We start from the raw sequence: 25,846 nt of genomic DNA, 5'->3' as shown, positions 1-25,846 counted from the left end.
TTTTTCACACCTAGAGCTCATCCTTTGGTGTACGTGCGCCTCTTCATTCAATGTAAAATAAGCAACGAATGTGCGAGGAAGGAGTGGCCTAAAAACAGAAGAAGCTGTGAAGAGAAATCTCATCTTAATGTCGGCCGGCGGCAGCTGAGGTCCAGGGGAACAGCCGCGGTGTTGCGCAGCGTGTGGCCCTGATTGGCCGATTAGCAGCCCGGATGGCGTTCATTAACGCGTTCGCTCTGCAAAGACGCTCGCTGTGCGCGGTTCCCCCGCTCGAGGGGGAGACAGGTGGGGGATACCGGAGGGGGGGGGGGCGGGGGGGGGGTCGTGATTGACATCACATTTAAATACCAATCTGGCCTGCATCAGAGGTGATAATGGCAGCTCTGTTAAAACAAACCAGGACAATCTCATTAAACCCATTGTCCACACACTGTGTGTGCTCTCACTCTCCGACAGACGACATTGATATCCCCCCCCCGGTGAGGTTCGGTTTATAGTTCTCTGACAGGTTGGCGAGCGAGGAGCAGGTGATTCACCCGGTTACTGACAGCTGCTCTTTGAAAAGGAAGAAGAAAAAAAAGAAAAAGAGAAGTGCGAGCGGCCTCCTCTTTATAACCCATCACCAGGGAAACAAGCCAGTGTCAGGAAGGGAGATATGTTATTTGACTTAGTCCACAGAATCCCCCCCCCCCCCCCCCATGAACCCATTTTACTTGCCCCGACATTTCCAAAAACGGCTTGCTATAAAAAATTTAAAAAAACATGCGATCAAGAGCCTTCTTGTTTACCTCTAATTTTCATTTTAAATTTTAAGCCAGAACGTTCTAGCAAACGCCTGGTGCGCCACAATGGTGGAGCTGCGAGGGGGGAACTTTAGAACAATAGGCCAGGGGAAATGAGCGCCGCGGCAACATGTTGAGATACAAAGGAGCAGAGCGGAAAAAATAAACACACGAGAGGCCGGGTTAATCTCTCAGTATCGGGCTGACCGAGGCCAGCACAAAGGGTGGCTCCCTGCCACTACATCGAGTGATCGCTTTATTTACTTCTTTTTTAGCGGCACCAGCAAAATTCCCTCTATTTTGCCTAAAGAACATTATTAACTCAGCTCTGATCATTAAACATTGCATTATGGGTACATTATTTTAGCAAATGCCCTCGACCAGAGTGATTTTGTTAATGCAATAGATGTGCATTTTACAATTTATTGAACACCGTGTGTGAACTCTCCCACTCCTACATAAGAAGGCTTAAGCATCGTGGGAGGGGAGAGTACAAATGATGCTACTTACACGCTGCCATTGACTACACTGAGTACACTGAAGAGAATGCGAGGAGAATCACATCAAATTTTTAACTTGTGCACTAACATGAGATTCTTAACTGGACTGACACAGCTTAATCTCATCATTACATTTCAAAATGATGGGCCCTTAGGACTAAGTAGTACCATATATTTGACAGCCATTGTCATTCCGTCCACTACAATGAGGATTATGCTAAATACTGTGATAATCCACATAACAGGCGTCAATGTTTTCACTGTAATTTATCTGAAAACCAGGGATAGGTTTGACTAGGCTTTCAAATGAGTATCGATACGGACTGGACATTACAACTTTTTCAGTCCGATGTGAAATAAATACGTAACTTAGTGCATCTACAGGAAGTTCACATCAATGTTCTCTGGTTGTGGTTACTTAGTTTCGGAGAATTATGCAGCATCTACTATCTATTTATCGGCATACTCTTACATGGGCTATTTTTGTAATCAGAAGCCACTTGAATTTTAAATACAGCTAATGTTCAAGGTAATTACAATGAATCAGTTGTTTAATCAATTCATTTTTTAAATAATTTAAGCTATTAATTAAACTCAGTCAATTGAGACAGCTGCAGTAAATTAGTTTACAGGGCATACAAAATTAAGTTGAGGAAAACTTGTCTTTTTCTTTTTAATTTTCTTATTAGTACACCCTCAGGTCAAATTATCCTTACGTTATTTATTTATTTTAACAGACACCCATATGCAAGGTGACTTAGAGATAACTGTACTTTATTGATATTTTGCAATGAATGCATATACTATAGCTGCATATTAAAGAAGCAAATCAGGTCAATTACCCTGAGCAAGGGTATCACAGCAGTTTCCCAGTGGGACTTTAACCAGCAACATTCTGAGCGACAAGGCCAGTTTCTTGACAATTGTACCATACTGCGGCCAAAATGTAAAAATTTCAGAGTAGAAAAAAGACCAAGAAGGCCGAACAGATCAATATTCAATTAAAATCCAATCAGACCTAATTAACTGAGCTCAGCTAAAAGGAATCCTTTTGTACTTCCCAGGAGAATGGCCCTGTTCCAAAATGTACGCTTGCACACCTGCACACTGTGGTCGGGACAGTATCTGTATCTACCACTTGCCGCCAGTGCTGCAATATGTTGCATACTTCATCAAATTGGTTTGCTTACGAATGTGCTTTAGTATCTTCGTGGCCTTAAATGTATACTTTTACAAGTTCATAGTGAACCTTTTGGCATGCCTTCAAAGTGGCCATAAATCTTTCCCAACATATGCAATGCAGACAAAACCCTTGGTCACTGACACTTGAATACAAATTCCTCCCCTGCTGCTTTCTTCTTAGCTTGATTCAGAAAATGAAGCTTCTAATGGCAATTACTCTTGGGAATGGCAACTATGGATGATGCAAGCCTATCTCGATAAGCATTACAGACCTCCCACATATACAGTATGGGACCACAACCAGTGAAGGTCAGTGCATAACTTCAAAATAGACAGATAGATTCCTTTATCAGTGCATTGTGAAATAATTTTTGTGCGATACAGCCATCATTGAGAACACATGACAAATACGTTACATGAAATTTACAGTACATACATTTACACAACTGGCCTACACAACAGACTGATACATAATGGTGATAAATACATAATGCATCACAATTTGCACACAGGACTGATATCATCGTCATGCTGATGGCATTAGGTGGTAATGTTTGTATCTTAGTGATAACTTTCCTCTTTTTAACCACTCCAGTTTCAAACATCTGCGTCATACAGTCGAGTTATGAGCTATCTTGCGGGAAATGTTGACGATTTTGTGGAGTTTGTTTTTAACACTCTCTGACAATGAGGCATACAGTACCAGGCAACAAAGCAAAACAACCCCAAATACAAGCATTCTAGGTAAACATGGCCCTGGATTGGGAAGTAACGCACTTATGTAGAGGCCACCCTATTCACTTCCTTTTTATACAACAGAGAGCAGACTGTACTGTTTCGCAAGAGGTATGAACACTTGAGTTCCACAATCATGTCGGAATCGCAAGAAAAAAAACACAGTGTTAGGCAGGCCCGCCCTAACAAACCAAATGCTCAACAATTAAAAGTGAGCAATTAGGGGCTGCATGCAAAACAATGTGTCAAATCATGTGATCTGACAGGCTAGCCAATTAGGGGCTTCTGGGTGCAAAATAAAGCCCCATTGTTGGCTTCCCTTGTAAAAGGAATACGGTGATGCCAAAGCATGTCACTATCATCTTTATTAATAGTATTCTCTTTTATTTCCGCTGCTAGTGCGGTGTGTCTGATCTGTAACCCCTGCAGTGTGCCCCACCTGCTCTGGCTCAATGCTGGCATGACTGCAAAACCACATTGTGTTTCGCTAATAAGCTTTGCTAATCCATGCTGGATACAGTGCCTAATTGGAACTTCATTAGGCAGAGAGCCGCACAATGACAGGAGCGGGGAGTAAGGGATAAGGGAGCAAACTTCGCTGCATTCTCTCTCTCTCTCTCTCTCTCTCTCTCTCTCTCTCTCTCTCTCTCTCTCTCTCTCTCTCTCTCTCTCTCTCTCTCTCTCTCTCTCTCTCTCTCTCTCTCTCTCTCTCTCTCTCTCTCTCTCCTTCCCCCCTCTCTCTCTCTCTCTCTCTCTCTCTCTCCTTCCCCCCTCTCTCTCTCTCTCTCCTTCCCCCCTCTCTCTCTCCTCCCCCCTCTCTCTCTGTACTGTATATCTACTTTTCTCACTCCTTCCCACCCCCCTTCTCTCCCTCTCTCCTCTTTTTATCACCCTGCCAATCTTTTAATTCCCTCGCTCTCATCTCTTGGCTTTTCCTTATTTTTTCCCCTCACCCTTCAGATTTCGAGAAGAGAGAGAAGCAAACCAACAACTGTGGCAACTGTGTTAATTACTCGCACTCTATCCCTCTCTCTCCATCTCTCCCTCCCTCTGTCTCTCTCTCCCTTTGTCTATCGCTCCCTCCCATTGTCTCTCTCTCCCTTTCTCTATCCCTCTCTCTATCTCTCTCTATCCCTCTCTCTATCTCTCTCTCTCTCTATCCCTCCCTCTATCTCTCTCTCTCCATCCCTCCCTCTATCTCTCTCTCTCTCCCTCCCTCTATCTCTCTCTCTTTCTCCCTCCCTCTATCTCTCTCTTCCTCTCCGCCCAGCCCCCAACGATCTGTGTCCCTCTCCAGGTCCATGGCCGCGTTGTTGCCAGTGTTCTCACAGCCCAGCACAGCTCTCCCTGAGTCTCTCTGTAACAGCAGGCCTTTCAAGAGCTCAGACTCCACTGCATCATTCCATAAGAGCCAAATTCCCTCTCTCGCCCCAAACAGAGCTGCTGTTGTTTTGATGGGCTGATCTCCTGTCAGTGGATCCGAGCCTCAATCAGGAAGTGCCAAGAGGTAAAACTACAAAGCTATAAAAGCCACTGACTGGAAAACTATATTTCCAATAAGCCACTTGAGCAGTCACAACTGGCTGCCCCTGACGGGACTACTGGGAGCAGGGAAATGTGTCATTATAAGAACCTCAATCTTTGCTCTGAATTCAATCATTTTCAATGGGAGCATATTAATGTCTTTGCAAGCTCAACACATCCATCTTGTCTGATCAGACTCCCCGTTGTCTCCATTTTTTTTATTCATCTATTATTTATGGCACATCCAACAATTGCAACAAAACAGTGATTCATCCTAAAGCCTAAAGATGTCCCACGGGATGATGCAAAATTGACAATAGCCTCAATCAGGTTTACATGTTTACAGTCAATTCGGTAGTCTCTGCTTCACTGCTCACTAGTGACACCTCTGGTAACCCAGGTATCTGCAACCTGTCTATATGAGCTACCTGCTATTCTGTTAAATATGGCAAAATTGGACAGCCCGAGAGACAGCAAGAGAAACTGAGAGGCAGGCTAAGTTTGTTTCATCTCCTTGGCGTGTGAGGTCTACTATGCCAACAAATCTCTTTCATCTATATTTAACATGTCTACAACCATTTACTATTAAACACTTTTTTTTTTCTGTATGCCTACTGTATAGGCAAATTGCTGCCTCGCTGCATTTCAGGTGTCATCAGCCTCAAGGCTCAAATGTGGCTAGACAGGAAACCCACCATTCTGCAAGCTGAAAATTGCTGTCATACTGTATTTGTGTTCTTTGGTGTAATACAAACAAAGGCTCCACCTCATAATCTTTTTCACAGCAATGCTTGCACACCGCCTCTACTGGCCAGACATAGACACTACATCAATCCACAGCCTGAAAATCCTGTAAAATGATTCATGTTCTTTTACACTTCAAAAAATGACAGACTAATTGGGCCTAGATTAAATTTTTGCATATTTTCTCACTAGGCAGTAAAGCTGATATTTCGCATTAACCACAAGTATCAGTGTATTTCCATAAAGGCTTAATAAGGCTTACATAAAACCACCTGGCAAAGTTCTAGAGAGAAAAAGCAGAAGCCGTGTTAAGACTTTTCCCCCGAAAGGGCAGTGATATAAATGTTGGTAGCAGCGAGGCATGCTGACAGAGCTACCTCAGGGATGTGTCCAGTGCCGCTAAAGCTAACAGTCCAACAACTCTCTCTGGGAATAGGCTGGTCCTTGTGTTGTGAACAAAACCAGAATGCACATGAAATGCTTGCATCCACTACACAGAGTACTTTTGTAAGGGCCTGAAATGGGCCCAATTGTGAGAAATGAGACTCAGATAAAACACATGATACAATGTATTGACACTTTTTCCCACAATACTGTACCATGTTCTTACGTATTCTCCTATTGTAAATGGCTACACTGAACAGAGCAAACTTGTTATGCCAAATAGTTTATCCATGGCACATTACGTGCTTTTGTTTCCTTCTCTGATTTACTTTGAAATGTAAGCTGCAAAATATTCAAATATCTTGGCACTTTTTCAGCAAAAGAAAAATGTGAAAAGGCATTAGCAAAACACTTTAAGAAACATTTTATTACAATTACAGTGCCCTCCATAATGTTTGGGACCCATAATTTATTTAATTGCCTCTGTATTCCACAATTTGAGATTTGTAATAAAAATAATCAAATGTGGTTTAAGTGCACATTGTCAGATTTTTTAAACTTTTTTGTTTAACCATGTAGAAATTACAGCAGCTTTTAAACATAGTCCCTCCATTTCAGGGCACTATAATGTTTGGGACACAGCAATGTTATGTAAATTAAAGTAGTCCTGTTTAGTTTAGTATGTTTTTGTTGTTTATGTGTACAGGAAAGGGAATGCGAGTATTTCTCATAAAGAGTACACATCTTTATTTGGGTTACCCAACCCTGCTGTGTACAAGAAAACATTTGATTGAGACAAGAGCCTGTTCTCTATTCCCATCTCCACCCTTAAACCTAACTCACGCCCCAGAGTTCCAGCAAGGCCCAATTCATCAAAACATTCCTCAACCACTGCCTGATATCATAGCCAACTTTCTTCTCGAAATGCAAACAATGAATCTGGATTACATAAGTGTTGGGGGTAGGATGGAAGGTGTACAAGGGCCGAAATGTGTCACAAGCACGAAAGTCAATTAAATTGCTCCACAAAGGGAACATTTTGGATGTTGAGAGTTTATAGCAAAACACACAAAATTTCCACAAAGGGACAGAAGAACAACCCTGGCTAGCGACACCAGTGAGGTTGATGTCAGAATAAATTTCAACTGCCTCCCTAATGAGTCTAATCAGCAGCTGTGGGACTCAGACAGAGGTTTGATAGTTTTAATGCAGAAACAAGGCAGCCTACATCCTCAAAGACTAATGGAGTCATCCCCCTACCACCAGTAGCTCTTACATCAATTAAGTACTGCAATCCATTGAGTTTATCTGAACTGAAAGAGGCTAGATAGTGCTCCACCAATTAACCTGAAATTAAAGAGAGTAAAGCTGCACAGCAGAAATAATAACTAGCAGCCCGCAGTCTTGCGCCTGTTTGGGGAAAAGGAGTGTGAGACCCCTGCCAGCCACCTCGCTGGTTTATAATGAGCACCATTTTGAAGTAATCAGGGAAATGGCTGCATGATTCAACGCTGTCGCTGTCTGGCAGGCGAACACGCGTGGTACATGGGGTGAGGGCAGTGTCAGGTTGCGTTGTTGGCTAGAGGTCCTCTTCCTGCTAAAAACGTGGGGTAAAATATCCAACAGGCAGAGCTTTTCGTGTTGGAACACAAAACACCACCTGCCATAACAGCACTTGGCATGGTTGCCATATGTCCTGTAAACAGTGAGTTCTCTTTTGTGTTGAATAAATCAGGATAACTCATTTTATCAAAACAAATGTACTCATTTACTTTACTTACTCCTTTCATTCTATACATGGGGAGAATTTGCCAAAGCACCTTGTTTTATTCATGGACCAAAGACACAGTATGAGGAAAGTTAAAACAACATTTTCTCACCACAATTTCCTTTGGGTTTGCCTGCGTTGCCCTTAAGTCAGCACGTTTTTCAGCGTGACAGGTTCAGTTACCGACGTACCTCCACATCCTTGACACCACAAGGCATTGAGATTTGAAACTACAAAATCCTCAAAGCCACAGATAGAAAAAGACACTGACACAAAATTGTTTCATCCCCGACATATTTTTGCAAAGCATCCTAGTCCTGCCGATAGGAAAGCAACACTACAATTCCTGCTGTTGAGACTCTTAATGAGAAGATAATACAGAGCAGATGGATTGGCATGATAGACCCGGTGCTTATTTTTCCGCCGCGTTTCCCTGCATTTGTCAGGAGAATACATAGCGGGCCCCGCGAGATATCCGGCTTGTCAAATACACAACAGAACACAATGAAAGTCTATTGTGGAATTATTAAACAAAAGGCCAGCACACTTCAGACTATGGATTTTGGCACCCGCAGGACAGAAGAGCTCAAGGCAATCAAGTTTTTCGGCTGAACGGGAGTTCCAGGGAAAAAAAGGAGAAGAAAGAAGCGAGGTAATGAGATGAAGGAGGAGAGCGCCGTCAGGAGATTTGGCAACGCGGCGAAAAAAGAAGGTCGCAGGTCTGGGTTTTGAAGCGATGCTGTTCTGTGGGGCTTTCTGTTGCACACGCCTACGCCGCGAATCAGGATGAGAGACTAAAGGCAGGATAAGCGGGTTTGTAGTTTGCCGGTCTCTGCGTGCGAAGAATCCGATGAGCGCACATGTTCTGGGAACCCCTGGACGTACGCCATAATAATATTAAGCGTGGGCAGGTATCCCCAGCTTGCATGATGGTGAGATAGAATTGGAACTGTTTTACAATCATTTTAGTACAGTCACCATCTTAGTGCCACTAAGCAATACAAATTTCCCAGGCGGAATCCATGCGGCTAATTAGCTTGTCAAAAATTTTTGCATGCAATTTGATTGACCAACGCCAAATTAAAACTAATACATGAGAAGCCCGTTAAATTCCACTGTGTATGCAGTAATGGACAGCTTCACAAGGATAGCCTAATCCACAGGTAAGCCAGTTGATTGTCTCAGGAGCAAATGTGAATATGCCAAGCTCTTTTCAAATTAGCCGGCACAAAACCTTGGAAATATTCATAAATACATTTGAGAGACATCCCCATGGGGCGCGCTCCAACACCTGCTGCAAGACAGAACATTTGCTGATGCAGTCGATGCAGAAGGACATCTGACTGCACTAATGCGAACCAATTAATGCAACTAATCAATCTTCACCTTTTTCTTACGCAGCACAATATGCCAGAAGTGAATCCCTCTTGTGCGAACCGCGTCATTGCTTCAACAACAAAAGCTGTCGGCATGCGCTTGGAACCCCAAGTAGTTTCCAGACTCGCGATGCGCCTGGAAGCACTGAGATAGTTTACTTTTGAACATATTCCCTCTGGGAAATTAGGCAAAAGTTCTTTAGGCATTAGTTACAGCTATTAGACTGCATTATCGTGCAACATATTAATATGCTGACTAATAACTCCAGCAGGGAGGAACGTGTATAATTGTTACGTGTTCCCCTGCTTTGCTTGCTCTCTTGCTTTTTCTCTCTCGCAGGTACCAGTGGTTATCCCTGATTGAAGTGCCTGTTTAGGGTTCCTGAGAGATGACAGAGAACAGGACAGCAATCCAACTTGTGTAGTAAGTGCTGTTATTTCTGTGAAGGTTATTTTCCGTGGGGAAGGGGTTCCAGTAGTCCAGTTTTTGTGGCTTTGTTTAGCGTGCCCTGGGTCTGATGGTCCACTGCATGGTCAACCTAGGAGCTTGGCTTCCTTTTTTTCTTTTTGGATGGATCCCAGTTGTGTTACCTCTGTCAAAAGTACTTTTGCAAATAATTGATCCCTTTTAACTCAAGCCGTGTCTCGCAATTCCTTATGCCTCATTACTAAATGTGACAAGTTTGAGGATGTGCATGGTGTTCCAGCACCAATAGGTGTTTTGACTCCACTGACGTTTCTGCAAATGGTTAATGAAAGCATCCCTAGGTTGAGGGACCAAGAGTATGTCATTAAATTCCTTTTCAAAATAAGGCAGTATAGAACCACAAAGCAGAGGTGGGGTAAGTCCTGGGATAAGTCCTGCCATGTGTTTCTTTCATCAATGAGCTGATTTCACCAAGTATTTGTACTTCCTGATTTAAGGATTGTGCCAATTAACAAATCCAGGTGATTGTAACAAACGGAATTTGACTTTCTGAACTTCTCTACCACCACGTCTGCCAGAAAGTAAGTGGTTTTGTGTTTTTCTCCTGTGAAACATCGATTTCTCACAATGAGTGGACAAACTGGAATTAAAGTCTGGAGTGAAAAACGCACCTTAAAAAATGCATCTTTACGTATGACAGTGCTACCAGCATGCAACATGGTTCCCATGGGCTCTGTACACCAGTGGTATTTCTGGTAATTGACATCCAGCGATTCCATTAAATGCATGAGTGACTTGCCTAAGGGCTTCCAATCTATGGAGTTTGGAAGTCTTTGGGTAATCCACTCGGACTATGCAATGTCTCCCCCCCCCCCCCCCCCCCCCATCTGTGGCTGCTGCCAATTACAAGGAACTTGTTCCCTTCTGCTACTTTCGTCTGGGTCTCACTGGGTTACATCTCTGATGTGGAAGATTTCAAATATCTCCAACGGCAGTCCCATTTCCCTTGCCGCAAAGGGACAATCTACACAGTAGAAACATCCATCTTGTAATGTCGAACAGATAAAATAATTCACAAAGATGCTCTCTGACCCAGGGAATTCTATTTAAGATGTGCCTGGTGCTTCAACCGCCATAATATATCAGGACCAGAGCTTCATCGCCCGAAACAGATGGTGCAGGGAAAGAGGCCGAAGACCCGCATTTCGACCGAAGTCTCAATGGATCAGGGAACACAGAATTCAAAACCTGCCCCCTTGCAAAATGTGAGAGGTGTGGGAAGAATTGCGAGACTCAAAATGCCATCTCTGGTTATATCAAATCAGGGTTTGCCATTTTCTTAGCGGGTTTTTCCTAGCGCGGAATGGCCAAAGCCAAGAAATAACTTCTGCGTGACACAAAACGACTCCAACAGATTAAATTAAACTTGCGGCACCCATCTGTCAGGGCAAGAGGACTTTAACTGCCAATCTACAGCACTGCATCATTTAACCTTCCAAATGAGAGCAGAATGCTTGCATCATAGGCTAGCAGAATTTAAATAACCAGAATGCACAGAGCAGCCTGTGCTCTGACTCCATAAAAGTGGATAGCACAGCACACGTGAACAAAAGGCTCCTTCATCAGACGCCAAAAGAGCTGAAAGTGCATCTCCCAGCGCAGACATTCACCACAGCACATCACATCCTGCGGCGACAGCCTTCCCATCAGTCGACTCCAAAACACATTTCTGTGGCTTTTAAGGTGAGCGATGCACATCTAAATCATTATGCGAGAGGCAAGCGGATCAGAAAAATGTTAAAACTCCACGGCGGTTCGATTCGTCTCCATCTTCCTGCTGTCCGTATCATGCATCTCTGCCTAGTTTCAGGGTTATGTTGTTTTGGTCTTTTGATTTTTGATTTTTTGTGAATATTTCAAGCCTTATGATCACACCTATTTATACATGCCAGGAAGAACTGATCCACTACATATACGTATGAAGTCATTTTGAGCATGGGTGACGCGTGCAAGGAGCCCACAGCTACTTTTACATGTTAAATAGCAGGAAAAACAGCAAATGCCCGCGGGCCCTATAAAACACAGCACAGTAGGCAACAGATAATTCCTTCTTTAAACACCTCTTGAATAATTTCGGCACTGCTGAAAGACAGTTACGCGTCATGGGTCTGCGGGAGCCATTTCAGTGAGAACTTTTAGTTTTGTTTAGCTTTTCTGTGCTGCAGAATTAACCTTCTCCCATGGTGCATTAACGGTTTTACTACCAAGATTTTTTTTCCCTCCCAAATCCCCTAAAAATCAAAGTGACCTTATATTGCCCCATTCAATCCAATATGAAAGCCCCCAAGTGTTATATATCAAAGGAAGGCTGGCAATGCTTGGGGTATAATGCATTGTTCGGTTTATACACAAACTGTAAATAAGCACCTGGGGGAAAAAAACAACTCTCCCTGACTGGTTTTGATTTTCTTAAGAACAGCTATGCAATGTGTCCCAATTCCTTTCAACTAGTGAGAGGCACTGACAGGCCAGAGCCTTTTCTGTGAATCCAACACTGCAGAAAAAAGGATTCATTTAGACCAAACTGGTTCCTGCCCGATTCACAACATTGACAAAATTGACCCTAAACAGGCATAAAATACCAACTAAAGACAACAACATTGCTTCACCACAAAGGGAAATATTTCAAAAGTAAAAATATTATATGAAACTGGGTCTCATCAGCCCTTTAAAAGAGAAAACATACCCCTGAAGATAAAAGTAGCATTAAAAAAATGGATGTTGTGGTTGATAGTGCCATTTCATGCAGCCCAATTTCTGAACCACCACAAAAGAGGTGATCCGTATAAACTGAAATTTGTTTGTGAATTTGAAGAACTTTTTATGGCCCTCTCAGTGAAATTAGCCTTTGTTTCAGATGGATGCAGAACACTGTGGTATCCATCTGTCCAGCAGTTGGAGCGCATTAGCAGGCAGAACTCAAACAATAGAGGAGCTGCAGTGCATGCTGGATGAACGGAGAGGGGCTGAAGAAAGACCCAGGGAGACAAGGCCACTTGTGATCTCACACGCCACAAGTATGAGATTACAGGGCGGCCTGTAGCATAGTGATTAAGGTATATGACTGGGACCCACAAGGTCAGTGGTTCGATCCCCGGTGTAGCCACAATAAGATCTGCACAGACGTTGGGACCTTGAGCAAGGCCCTTATGCCTGCATTGCCCCAGGGGAGAATTGTCTCCTGCTTAGTCTAATCAACTGTACGTCGCTCTGGATAAAAGCGTCTGGCAAATGCGTAATGTAATGTAAGTAAGTCCAACATGCTATTGAGTTTGTGTATGTGTGTGTGTGCTCTCGCAGTAAAACCTGAGGCAAGAGAGCAGGAACTGTACATATTTATTTTCTCCCACGCATTATCTCACACTCTCACACCTCCAACTTAAATTTGTAACAGCATCAAATACTAAGTATGGAAAACAGTCAAGGTGTGAATATGACAGTGACTCATCGCATGTAAAAAATTACAGTAATTACTAGATTTACAGGAAAGTAAAGGGCATATATGTATTATGCTCCGTCAAGAATATAAATCTTTGACAGAGTGAGACCTGCACATTTCACATAATAAAACGCTGACATATTGAAAATGGGGGAGAAAAAGAAAAAAGAAAAAACATTTCCCTGCCCTCGGGGTAAAAAAAATTTCTGATGTTACATTGCCATTTAGACTAGGTGCTTCAGGCTAATCCCCAGGTTGATGATCAAAAGGTTGCCAGTGTATTATTTCAGAAGGACCTTCCACGGACAAGAACACAAAAAAGTCCCAGGCCCGGGCCTAATTTGTCTGGCCGACTGACATCTTACCTTCTTTCAGCTTGCAGATTGCCATTGAAATTGCCGAAGTGGTCAGCTTGCGTAAGCCTGAACTTTATTTCAGTGGGGGTCCAAACAGGCAGCAGCATGGGATTATTATCACAATGATTAAATAAAGCGGCTGCCATTCGTCTTAGTGGGGAATCGCTCAGCAAACGTTATGCAGCAGTGCTGACACACTACAATGCAAGAAACAACACATGCACCGACTTGCCAAGACAATGGCGATAAAGCTGTCAGACACCTTCTGGGGAGATGAGCGGTGAATGATTTGAGGAGTTAATAAAAATTAATAACTTGCAGTATAAAACTTTTTGGCCTGTACAATTTTGTATACCTTTTTTCATTCAAGTCAAATCAAACAAGCAAACTAAATGTTGACATACTTCATCTACTAATGCTATTATAACCATATATAATATATTATCTTGAAATATTATAACCAGATATATATTATAACCAATGCTTTGTACTGTAACAACTCCAGTTTGGTTTTGTGAATATGCTACCAGGCTCCAACAGGTTTATTGGTCATTCTGCTGCATGTAGCCTTATGTCTCATTATTCAATATGGCCCCCAGACTAACACTCAAATTATTCACAAGGTCTCAAACGTGTGATGGGGAGTGTGTAACATAACAGATGCCGTGAGAAAACCTGAGTCATAACAGCTTTTAACCCATTTCCTTGTTGGCTGCTTGCTTCCTCGTTTTTTTGCTTTGTCAAGTGGATCAATGGAATGTGATCAGGGTTTGATTCAATTCTCCCATTTTCAGGTTCTGAAAACAAAATAATTTAGCCAATTGCATTACATTATTTCCACACCTTTGCTGGCAATTTTCACATTTACATGTTGTGTAAAGGCAAGAAAAAAAAGGAAGGAAAACTGCACTGCGATTCGATCAAATGCACATCTCAGTGATGAGGTGAATCAGGAACTAGCTTGAGGGCCTCTGTGGCTTCAGTAAAGCACCGCACTGCTCCAGTAATTTACTATAACATAAGGCTGACTCCAACCACCAGCTTCAGCCACATGAATAATTCAACAGCGCATTTAACATTGGCATTTCCAACCGTGATCAAGGTCAAGGAAAGAGCAAAAGGGTTTAAGCACACGATCCCCAACACGACGCAAACCGTGAAACTTTCCCCTGTGCAGCAAGTCGCAGTGTGAGAATCTGCTCAAACTGAAATTGGTAAATTCTCCGATGTGGCTCACAACACCTGTATTCATAGCAACAGTGCCGTGAAATGCACGCCATTTCACAGTGCGTGCAGACCTACCGCGGATTCATCAACAGTTGTATGGAGTAAAAAAAACACTCATTTTGAGGAGATTTACAAGGCAAGGCAGGCTCTTTGTTTAGATTCTGCATGAACCCACACAGCTGATCCAGAGCTTTGCACTCCAAAAAAAAATATGGAAACTTTCTCCGCTAATGCTACCGCAGTCTGCTAACAAGGGCATGTGGCAAAAACATACTCATAAATACTTGTTGGGCTGGTTCCACAGACACACACTAAGCCTAGTCCTGCACTAAACAGAGTTTTGCATGACGAGCCTTCATCCATGTCATCAAAACTGCTCCGTAAAGTCTTCAGGTCTAGTAGCCCGGCCTATTAAGAATGGTGTAAGGGGGAGGAAAGAGGTTCAAGGGCAGGGCATACTGTGGCACATTAGTTCTAGCGTGTTCCGCAGGACAGAAGCCCATGCACTGAAGAAGGGTGCCTGGGCCTTCAAATAAACGCACCCATCGTTCGAAATCCCCCGCAACCCATGTCGTCTGCCTTCTCTCCGCTCCCCCCACCAGTGGCGTGCAATCTGCGGCAGGGCTCAGTTTCCCTCTCGCAGAGCCAGGCAGAAGCTCATAAACGGCCCCCGCCTTTAATGGAGAGCTCAGCCTGATTAAAAATCCTTCTTTGCTCTTGTGACAGAAAATGATATTCCTTTGTTATTCTCTCTCTCGCTCTCTCACTCTCTCTTAGTATTACTCCACTTAAAGAAAAGTGTTGCATTGCCTCTTGACAATTCAGATATTTTCCTAGATAGTATCGTCTTCCTTGGTGTTCAGGCTCAATCAGATATCTGGCTGTAAAAGGTGCCCAAATTTTTGCCCACTACTGTATGCATGTATGTATGTATGCACACTATTTGGGGCAGAATGTTGGCGAATAAAAATTCAAAACAGTTGGTAGCATTCTTTATGGTCACGCATGTATGCAAAAAATTGCTCTATTTCAGTACTAAATAGACATGAGAGAAACATTTATTAATCACATCAAAAAACCCGCAACTGCAGTAGCACCGTGAACAAGAGACGGCCATTAAAACTGAATTACCCTCTTTATTTGCTAAACTGCTGAGGTCTTCATTTTATTTATGATTTTTCCCCCACCATAAACAGCTTTTCTTCAATGAAACTTTTAAAGGCTGCATAAAGGATTAAAAAAGAAAATGTGCTACGCAGGCAGCAGTGATGGACGCTATTCAGAGATTTAGTCATTATGCAAGGCAATACACTAGTTATTTGGAAGATAAACTACCACAACACAATTCCCCCAGCCATACCCCACATTATTATACTCTGACAATTAGCCATAATCACTGAGAAACTGCCTGGTTCATGCCATGACAAAAAATGTTCCATTTTTATGGGACCATGCACAACCATTCAACAGTTTATGCTGTATGCTCATCCTTGAAAATTGCTTAACCTTTTGAGAAATTGAGGTTCCACTTTCACCAATTTCCATCTTTACTTTGTCTAATGTGCTTCTATCACTTTACTATCATTTTCCACAAGTATCCAACATGGTCGAAATGGGAAGCGAACACTACAGGCTCACCGATTAAATTCATTTACGAACTTTAAGATACTGTGACAGAAAAAAAAGAAGTAATTCGTCATTGTGGCAGACAACTTCAGGAAATGAATTGTTCGGATAACAAGATCAGGAATTGTAACCAACAGGCTTAATGGAAACAAAATTCTGGCTGCATGCTGACACCTTCTTGAATGGCAGCCATCTGCAGCAGGATAAGATTTCAACCCCATAAGCCCACGCCCAATAGGAGACATGACATTATGACATGTTATGCTAGGGAATTTCTAATCAAATGGAGCCATGCTTTTAGGCACAACAAATTTGATTGGGTGACAACAGGCACATGTTAATTGTAAACAGAAATTCTTGCTAGCTACATAAGTGCTACAAATTCATCAATGCAGCAGCTGGTATATCTACCTAGATAACAAATAATTTACAGTTGATATCCAAGAGCCATGACAGCAGGAATAGTGAAAGTCAATTACGTCATTGTAGATTACCTTTCATCTTTCTTTCTGTGACTATGCAAGCCAATACAAATTGGGGGCCGTCGGTATTTAAACAACATTCATATTAATGCATGATCATTACATCATGTCAGTAGCTTATTTTGAGAAAATATTTATCAGGTTATTTCAGAATCCATTTAAAATAATATAAAAAGACTGGCTTGCAAATAATTTTGGTTTAATGTGTATTTTCGCAATGTGAGATTATCTGATATTCGCACTGATAATCTCAACAGAAGCACTGACGGGAAAACCCTGCCAATTTCAAATAAATTAATGTAAAGAGAATCTGACGTTTAAATGGATATGTCAAGAGTAATAATCTTTAAGGTGAACTATTGCCAACTTAAAAAATGTACGAACTACTTGCCATTGTCACTTAAAAGCACTTTCCATTTTGTATGAGGATTAATGTCCTACAGTCCTGAAGTTCCTTCATCAGCACACCATGGAGAAGCTCCTCTCCACCCACAGAAAGATTAAACGCTTTATGCACTTTAACCTTTAATAAAAGATGCTGTGTTAAACCTGTCCCCGGCTATTCCAAATGTAACAGAAAAATGTGAAATTTCACGTACACAGACACACACATACAGATACAGATGCAGATACACACACCTACAGCCCATGTGATGGTTGCAGTCCCCATTGTTAGGGGAAATGCTGCCTTCATCCTGGCTGGAGTCACAGCTGCATGGCAGGAACTTTGTGTGCAGGAACTGAACCACAGGAAGAGGCATTTCCTTATCACACAAACCTCAGGCTTAAATAGCCAAGGCTGTGCTTCAGCATCCAAAAATACATGCTCCTCAATGCACAAAGAGGATCAAAAACCAATTTCATGATTGTCCAGTGATTGACAACCGCTTTTTTTACCCCGCACATAAAGTCAATGAAGTACACTTGGACCATGAATTATCACCAGGGCATATAAGGTGGTAAATACTGAACAGATAAGGAATGTTATACAATTAAAGCATTAAACCCTCAGCAAAGAGAAATAAAATTCTTCAGGGTGTATATGACAGCAATGCAGTAGTCACCAGTATAAAACCTTTCTGGCCTCCAGGTTTTAGAAGATGTCTTTAGAAGCAGCAGCGTCTATCAGTGGTGCACGTACAGTACCACACAGAACAAGGGAGAGATTTAATAGCACTAAAAGAATAAATACAGCAAAACATGCATCGTATATTTATTTTAGTTTCAGTGACTGAACCACTACAGTCATTGTACATTCTTTTTCTGGCTTTTGTCTGACATAAACCAGACAGTGGACATCAAAATTAACTATGGAGTGAGGTTATATTTGATAATAGAGGGACTCTCGCACCACTGCATGTTACCAAATCACATGTCAAGAACATAAAATTCAGTCGGTTTCCTTTTGGTCTATACTTAAATGAAACAGCCTGCGCAGAAACCCCAAGGGAGATCTTAAAAACAGCACAAGCAGAATTCAAAACATTTCTGAGGAATTTGGGACAGTCAGAGTCACAGGAAGTTCATTTCTTTGGCTTAAGGTAAGACATATGCCCCCAGAGATGACATTTCAAAAGTGCATAAATCCCACATCTTCTGAAAGGACAGACATTTCAAATGAACAAATGCTGAAATTCCAAAGCATAAGGTAAAACAGCTCAGAGCTTTTCATGAAAACCTTTGCCCTTTTGAGATTTCAGTTTGAGTAACATTCAGACTCGCATTCTGCATTCAGCGTGTTTACAAATGTAACCACAAAATCCTTTCCCAAATTATTATGAGAAATGTTTTTGAAACTGTTTTCGTTTTTGTTTCTCAAAGACAAGCTAAATAAATCATTTGGCAAGTGTTAATCAGCGGGCATAAATCTTCTGCCATTGAGCTGCTAGGAGCATTCGTACTGTGGACTAGTCTCTCTCTCTCTCCTTCTGCCTCTCCCTCTCGGGCCCCTGAGCTCACCTGTAACCACAATAAAGGATGACCTCTGGTCATGAAAGCCATTTCAAATAATCTCTAGAGGAGCACTATAGTCTTATTATTATTATAACTCTTAGAAGGACTTTGATGGAATCGTGGTTTCAAGATTAAGTGCAGGGTGCATTATTTAACAACATCAGTTGAACTTTCTATCCTTAAAAATGAACTCTATGCACAACTTCCAAACAGACACTCAGTCAGTATTTTTCCATCTCAAATGTCATGTACTTTCCATAGAAACATGTGACCCTGTGACATGTGGCATAGAACAGTGTATGAATTCATCACAAAAGGTGAAAGGCATTGAGTTTGTCAAGTTGTCAAGTGCCAAAAATATGAGCACTTCATTAATTCATTTTCTAAGTGATCAGGCAGAACAATGACAAGGACATGTCATTGTGGGATATTACTGCTATTGTCATGGACAAGCTAACCATATCATTGATAATAAAATAGGCACGATGAGAGAAGTAACTTGTGTTTCAATGGGAGGTTTTCAGAATTTCAACACTGGCCAATCTGGAACAATTTAGTCCAAAAATATCATGTAATATAAATGCATTTTACTAATAACTAAAACCTTTATAATATCCTTATTAACTACATCACAGCTTCTTAGCAGTGGTTTTACTAACAAGATCCCAAGATGTGTATATATCCCTATAACAATATGCTGAAGATCTTCAGCATTAACTCAACAAGAGAGACTGGAATGTTAAAATCATGTTGTTGGCTAATGAACATTTAAGGAGATAAAGAAGGTCTATTGTCTCTCGTTAGGAGGAAAAGATACGTTTTCTTAGACAACGTTTTCTTAAAATCCGTCTGATCCGATGTCGATGAAATAAGCCTCGCTTGTAATCCATCAATCATTAAAAAGGCCAGAGGTTAAATAAAGTCCACAAAAGGCTTATTTAATGAAGATGTCACTTTATTGAGATAACTCAACCATTACTACTGCTTGTATGCAGAGAGTCCAGAAAACATGCCCACCAGTGTACAGTTTTTTGAGAGGAGGCATTGGTGCTGGTTTGGAAAATGGCCCCCTACTCTTTAAAAAGTGTAAGTTTTGAATTAGGCCTAAAGACTTTGCTGCCATTTACCACTTTCCTCGGTTCCTCAAACCTCTCTTCAAACTAGCTCTGAAACTCCAAAGTTCTCAACTTAGAAGAAGTGAGAGTCAAACAAATAACAAAGAAATTGTGTATATGGGTCTGCCAAACATCATCTTAATTTTCCCTCCAGTGCAAAATAATCAAAGAAAGGTCAGAGGGGCCAACCTGGTCATTCATCATTTACACTGGTGTGGGCTTTCCCCAATTCATCCAGAGAAAACACATGAAAACTCATCAGAACTCATTTTAAAATATAAAAAGAAAAATCCATGTACGCCAAACAGGTGCCAGAGAGAAAGTAAATCATGACGAAGTGGAACCCATACACTGTATACTCCTCAAAATACTTCTTCTTCTTTTTTTTTTTTAAACATGGCACAGCATGTAGACTGCACCCAAGAGTTCTATTATGTTCCAGTAAGAGTATTACTGACTGAAGTTTCGTACAATCGAGGCAATATATTGATAAATATTTCACCAGGACTGGTCTCCCTTGAATTTCCCGAACAAGAAGAAAAAAGAAAAAAAAAAAGTCTAACAGAGATGGCACCTTTGGGAGTGTCTATTGGTGTGCTTCCCACAAACTGACCCGGCACTAACCTTTGATGGTGTCTACGATTTCATTTCTGACCACACCCAGTCTTTCTAGCATACTGCAGTCTAAATGGCTGTAGATCAGCCCAGAGAGACAAGCTGTCCCAGAAGCACAGCTCAAACAGGAAGATAGCCACTGTGCAGCATGAGGAGAAAACCCAACAAACTTCTTCCCATTTTTCTCCCAAGGGGCTTGCATCTAACCACAACACTGACCCATACACATCAATTTGTGAGGAATCCTTAATCCACATGCATAGCTAATATGTGCTGTGTCCAGGATGCACTTGAGCCTCATAGCATCACAGCACACACAAATAGATCAAGAAGATGCATACACACTATGGCTTAAACCACAAGTTTATTTTAAAAGACTGTGGTATACTCTACATCAGTACTGCAGCAGGTAGGCCTGCTCACCATTTCCTTTTTAGGTTGTGTATTATCATCATACTTTCCATTATGACACTGCAGATAAGAACAACTAAGTCTCGACTCTACAATAGCTTTGTCTGCATTCTGAAAAGAAGGCATGAGGAAGTATATCACAATTCAAAAAGTACCAAACTGCAGAGGCAGTGTTCTGAGACGGCTATTGTCTTTGGAGCCGCCTTAATTTGCTTTGGGAAACAGGTTAACAAGCAGGAACACGGATTAGTTTACAATATTACTATCACTGCAAAACTGCAAAAACACAATACAGCGTTGATGATGAATAACTGAACGCGAAAACTCAATTTACACTGCATGTACTCTGATTTCCGTTGATTTATGAAATAATACATTTGTTCTCCTTAAAACAGGAGAAGGGGTTTAAATACACATTAATACACATTTTAGCGCATCAGAAAGTACGGGATTACAGCGTCAGTGCAGAAGAATCAATACTTGATTCACTTCGGAGTCGATCTTATATTTAACTCCAGTGCCCTCTTCAAATCAAAGAAGAGTGACAGGATTCTGGAACTTTATTAACCTGTGTCAAAGCAACCTTTTCTGAAATTAAAATGCGTGATTTACAAATAAAGTCATGGAATGAAATTAAATCAATCTAAAGTGTCAAATGCACATGTACTCTGGCCATGCACAGACGAGTTTTCCTATCTACAATTATCTACATTCTGTATATCTACATTCATCGTTACTTTTTCGTTGGGTAAATGTGCCCGTGGTCAAGCTCTAAATGTTCTTAGTCGTGACTAATCCTGCGGAGGCCCAGCCGCACAGGATACAGTGTTTCTGCTAGGCGCGCCTCTGTCAATTCCCAAAGCACGTCTACTGTTATTAACTTACAAAGACAAGGCTTTCACTGCTTTGCATAGATTCAAAACTAGAGGCAGAACTCACTGTTGGTCAAAGTAAGCAACACATATTTGCATCATCGGTAATCCAATAAATCTTGCTAAACAACACTTCAGGCCTTTCCGGACAGTATGGGGAGCTCTGGATGGGAAAGTGCGAGAATATATCATAATCACCATTATTCCCAAAACTTGTGCAATCGGATGCTACCCGCTTGTGGAACACGCAAGTCTCAATCTTACTCACCGACACCGTACTTTTCCTTTTTCGTGGGGACCCAGCGAGACATTATCACAAGTTAGACAAAACTTTTTTCGTTGATGTGTAGTACGCTGTTGTATTTCCTTGTATGACTCCAGTTTTTTCCTGCCTTTTTGTTTTTACAATTTGTGCCGAGAACCACACCGAGCCGCCATTTTCCACCAGTAACAGGGAGAACCACAAGGGGGTACAATGAGAGCAGGAGAAAACTTTTTCGTCATGTGGTATAACGCGTCACCGTGAAAACTAGTAAGACAATACTCAAACTAGTTTATGAGTCATTTTAGGTAATATTGTGTTTTTATTATTTTACGTGTCATAATTAAATAAAATCTATGGTTACAACCAGGGTAAACTAAATGTTTTAAAATTTTCTGCTGAAACTTTACATGTGAATAGTGACAGGATACCACACCTTACCACAACGCATTCTATTCACTGCAACATTGAAATAATGGATTTATAAAAAATATTATGAGCAAAACCTAATTCACCTTTAAGAGAATCCAAATCACAATCACTTCAGAAAATATAGGCACATACAAATTAGCTGCCACAACCCCACAATTTGTGAATTTTAAATGGCATCTGGAAATTGTTGTTGCCAGGAGCAACAGGCATTTATACACAATTATCTCTTCATTATTGTATTTGCATGTCAGATTTCCTATGACAGTATGGGTGTTATGAAGTTGATTCCACATGGGATGTAATGAGATAAACAGCAGATGTTAATGATTTTATAACATTTCTGAGGTTGCTCAAAACTAGATTTAATCCAGTCTCTGTTCCCAGTCTTCTTCATAATCACTGCAGTTGATTGTTTTCTGATCATTTTCTAATATTACAGCTACAGGATATCTACCCTCAAAACACAGACCAGTCCGCTTTGCGGTACCATTCTGGGCCTACTTTGCATTTTCCATTTGGTATTGAATTTTGAAGTGGGGTACTTACATACCTGCTTCATGAGAATGAACCATAAGGGATATGGGCTTTACTCTCACATCCTTTCAGTGGACATTAGTATGCATCGTTGTTTACCTTTGCATTCCCCATTCTGTAGCAATTAATAAAGACTGAGTGAGGCTGCTGATTTTCTACCAGGCAGGTTTCTGCACAACGTGTGATGGACAAAGAGACTACGCTTTTCTTTTCTTTATTTTTGCGTGTTTGTATGAAAATTTTACATACAAGACACACTCAGTGAGCACTTTATTAGGTTTTTATTAAACGTCTGCTGCTGTAGCCTATCTACTTGGAGGTTTAATGCGTTGTACGTTCAGAGATGCTACTCTGCATACCACTGTTGTAATGCATAATAAATTTTGTTACTGTCACATTCCTGTCAGCTTTGACTAGCCTGGCCCTTCCCCTCTGACCTCTCTCATTAACAACATGTTTTTGCCTGCAGAACTGCTGCTCACTGGATATATGTTATTTTTCACACCATTCTCTGCAAACTCTAGAGACTGTTGTGCATGAAATCACAGGAGATCAGTCGTTTCTGAGATACTCAAACCACCCTGTCTGGCAGCAACAATCATTCCATGGGCAAAGTCACTCAGATCACATTTCTTTCCCATGCTGACATTTGGTCTGAACAACAGCTGAACCTCTTCACCACATCTCCACGCTTTCATTTGCTTCCAAATGATCGGCTGATTAAATATTTGCATTAACAAGCTGGTGTATAGGTCTACCTAATAAATTGCTCACTGAGTGTATGAAGGATTTTTTTTTGGACTGGATATGTCTCCAAGTACATATGATATAGCTTATGAACAACAACAAACTCTGTATGAAATTAATTTTGTGACACCTTCCCTAACATCTTTGCTGAGAGAAATGACCCAACCCCTGCCTGCTCTTTTACTGCTGTGGCCTCATTGTGTGTGATCTCAGGCTCCCCAATGCAACCATAAAGACCCAATTTCAGTGCTATTAAATTTCCCTTCAGCTCAGATAAATGTTCTTCCTGGAATTAAATAGTGCTGAGCATAATTCTGTCCCAGGCAGCCCGGTGTGATTATGTGTCTTTCATTGAATTTTGTGAATTCCTGGTGTAAAATGCTGTTAAATTAACACAGCAAAGTTTGGTAATGTGACCACCAGAGGGCATTGCATGACACTCATTCTCCTTAATTGCCTTTCTGCCCACTGTAGTTTTTCTTCACAATCTACAAAACCTGTCTTCACCCTTTCCTCTACAGTCTTGTCTATCCTCTGTATTCGCTCTATCTCCCATATTTCCATTAAAAAGTGTCCCAACATTCACTCATTTTTTACCATGAGATGTTTTTTTATCCTGACCATGACAGCTCTCTGCAGCATATTTCTTAAAACATATGAGTCAATCAGAAAGGCTTGATAAGGGTCTGCTGTGCATAAGCTCCAGGTTCTACTTCACGATGACTTCACAAAAAAGCTAAAATAATAAAACCCGATGTCGTAGCTTTGGCAGTCTTTGCCACCTTTCATCCAGGTCTGCTCCAATCTTCTGAGTTGTGCACTGAGACTGTCAAGCTGCAGTCCCCAGAGAGGGAATGGAGGAAACCCACAGACCCTGACCGAGCTCTCTTCCAGTGTCTCCTGTCCAACAATTCATTTTCCATCACTTTTTCAAAAACATTTTTCTTCTAGGATAAAATCCAGGCTGCAGTCACAAACCCAAACAGTTCAGAGCCCCCCACCTCCCTTTTCAAACACCCTCCTCCTCTCCTTTCATCCTTTCTCACTGCGGAGGGCTTCACTCTGTTTTCCAAAGTTGCTGATGTGCTTTGCCTCTTTGGCTCTTTGACCTCCATGCTGCACAGTCTACCATCCATATCGTGACTCCATCCTCACCTAGAACTCACCCCCCCCCATCTCCCCCTTTCCCCTTCAAAGCGTCCCTTGCCTCAAGCTGCTTCTCTAACAAGGCCACCTGCCACCCTGTCCTCTCTCCTAATTTCCCCTTTCTTTAACATTTCAATTCCGCAAATAGTTTTTCTGCCGCCGTCAAACAAGCACAAATAACAGCAATTCTGAAAAAGGAAAAGACAATGTAAAAGCTCACTTGACTACATTGTCTTTCCTATCACGTTTTCCCCTTTGAAATGCTTGAACATACATTTTTAAACAAATACTTATGTCTGAGCAATGTCCCGAAGACCAAATACACATTGAATCTGCTTTCACCAGATTTATGACCTGAATATTATGTTTTCTATGGTCTTGTGTTTCTTTAGACAAGCACTGATGTAATCCTTCTGTCTGCAAGAAAGGGAAAATACTGCAGTCTATTACACAGGCCTCCCTTAATCCTTCCCAGAGAGCGCTGGACTTACTTGACATACCTTTTTTTGAAACGCTGCATAGAAATGCAGGCTGCATGGAAATATATTTAATCTTTTTTAAAATCTTATTTAAAAGAAAGAAATGAAAAGGACAGAAAGACAGATGGAATGTGCTTCCTTAAACAGGAGTAGCTAATAATTAACTGACCCATAAATCATTATTAATGCCCGAATGGATTTATCTCATTTGAATGAATAGGGCTGACATTTTGATTTGGGAAAAGGGGATTTTCTTAGCTCTATCCAGCTTGAAATGTAAGTGGAATATTAGCCTATTCAACTGCAAGTGGATTTCTTTCTGCATTTTGCTTTCCTGTCATGAGCAAATTACTTTGTAAAAGATTGTGTGACAAATTGGTAAGACTGAGGTGATGTGTGCAATAACATAGCAGAACAATCGACTGTAGCTTGCAGTCCGAATACATTCTGGTTTTATATGTGAACCTAACACAAAGAAGTCTCAGGCAGTCGTTTGGGTCACTGTACACCTATGAACAAGCAGGAAGTGAGAATTTATTGAAAGCCCATAGAGTAGTTCATTCTTGCAGGAATCACATGTCCAAGATCCATGCTTGGGGATATCAGCGTGTGATCTAATGTCAGATCACAAGATCTGAAGTAAAAACAAAATTCCCTCTGTGCGAACT

The 25,846-nt window shown here is 41.4% G+C and overlaps 1 protein-coding gene across 1 annotated transcript in view; it reads right to left on the bottom strand.

The window, feature by feature from the left end:
* Positions 1–22,034, bottom strand: part of dock1 (dedicator of cytokinesis 1) — a 254,821-nt gene extending 232,787 nt beyond the window's left edge. Inside the window, exon 1 of the mRNA XM_061225326.1 lies at positions 21,847–22,034. Within this exon, the coding sequence (XP_061081310.1) occupies positions 21,847–21,889 (43 nt within the window). The 5' untranslated portion in view covers positions 21,890–22,034. The remainder of the gene's footprint in view (positions 1–21,846) is intronic.
* Positions 22,035–25,846: the final 3,812 nt, after the last annotated feature.

Source organism: Conger conger, chromosome 2 (genome assembly GCF_963514075.1).
Source record: "Conger conger chromosome 2, fConCon1.1, whole genome shotgun sequence".
NCBI lineage: Eukaryota > Metazoa > Chordata > Actinopteri > Anguilliformes > Congridae > Conger > Conger conger.
This window is presented reverse-complemented; position numbering and strand designations above follow the sequence as displayed.